The 1,333-nt window shown below is 35.9% G+C and overlaps 1 protein-coding gene across 1 annotated transcript; it reads right to left on the bottom strand.

The window, feature by feature from the left end:
- Positions 1-6: 6 nt before the first annotated feature.
- On the bottom strand, positions 7-971 carry LOC111385144 (calcium uptake protein, mitochondrial-like; the record flags this gene model as incomplete). The annotated part of the gene is made up of 4 exons (XM_023009519.1): positions 7-193; positions 293-376; positions 462-685; positions 889-971. Coding segments are annotated over 4 exons (578 nt in total), but the record flags the coding sequence as incomplete, so codon positions are not given.
- Positions 972-1,333: the final 362 nt, after the last annotated feature.

The following is a 1,333-nucleotide window of genomic DNA, read 5'->3' as shown; positions in this document are numbered from 1 at the left end:
GAATTGGACAAATTTTTCACGTTCAAGGCGTTTGCTTCCATCACTGCCAAAGAAGTACTCTAGAAGACCACCATCCTCCACAGATCCTGAAACTTTTAATCCGATCCTGAGTCCATCTCTATGACAAGCCCCTTGTCTATTAAATGTACGCATCAGCCCCATCACTTTCTTGAATTCATCCTTGTCTATACCTCTGTAAGCAAATAAAAACTCTTTGATAGGAAGAAAGATGAGCTCCTGTGATGTTTGGAGTTCAATATAAGTCAGCTCCAAGTTAGATATACCCACTTACCCATCATTATCAAGATCGAACATTTTAAATGCAACAGAAAAGCTCGACTCAGGTATGCTCAGTATGGTAAGGAAAAAGATGTACCTGTAACAACGAAAACATATAACCGATTACTTAATAAATTCAATAACTGACAAAAGTGAATGAAAATTCTGAGAGAGATACTAACTCTGGGAATGATATAAGTCCATCATTATTGGTATCAAAAAGCATGAAGAATTGTGAAGTAGCACACTGTAACTCACTAGTAACCCATTCCCCTTTCAAATGTCCCCCTCTAACACTATCTGCTTCTGAAGGAGGAAATACAGGAACAGCTGCTCTCATTAAGTCTGCTGGTGTCATATACATTTCTCCTGAAGGGCTTTTGAAAGACGCGAAGTATTCAAACACCTGTAGATAAAGAAAACAAAGAAACAAAATTTTGATCATGGATTGTCATGAAGATAAAACGCCGGCACTTTATCCCACATTAACAAGTTTGATTTTTAAGGCATATGATAGATTTAGATTTTTGCTTTTCGGGCTTATGAGCTTCATTCTAGAGCTTTTGGACGAGAAGTGATAAGAAGCAGATTCGAAGGGTTGGTGGTAACTGGTATAACTAACTGAGCTAAAAGTTGAACATATCCACCATGCATGGGTAATGCCCATATTTCTTCTTCATACGTAATTGATTCTGAGAATGAAATTAATCACAGTTCACTGCAGTGATAGATTTTAGAATTTCAAATTGATTCTCCAATGAAGTTCTGTTAGTTATTTAACCTATTAACTTGGCAGTTTGTCTACTAAAAGGTCATTATAGGACAAGGTTTAGTCACATGTCTACTTGTTGAAAGACTTACTAGCAATGAATGATTTAGGCACAGATACAAATAGAATTACAAACCATGTGATAAGACCTCCCCAAAAAAATAAAGAAAAACACGAATTTATATACGGACAGGAGAATTACTTAAGGGGTGTTCTCTTTGTGTTTCAGTTTTGTGTTTTGAGTTTTGAATTCATTTTGAGTTTTGTGTTTTGAGTGTTTGTTTT

This window comes from Olea europaea, unplaced genomic scaffold (assembly GCF_002742605.1).
Source record: "Olea europaea var. sylvestris unplaced genomic scaffold, O_europaea_v1 scaffold30900, whole genome shotgun sequence".
NCBI lineage: Eukaryota > Viridiplantae > Streptophyta > Magnoliopsida > Lamiales > Oleaceae > Olea > Olea europaea.
Note: the sequence above shows the minus strand (reverse complement) of the source record. Positions and strands in the feature narration are given on the sequence as shown.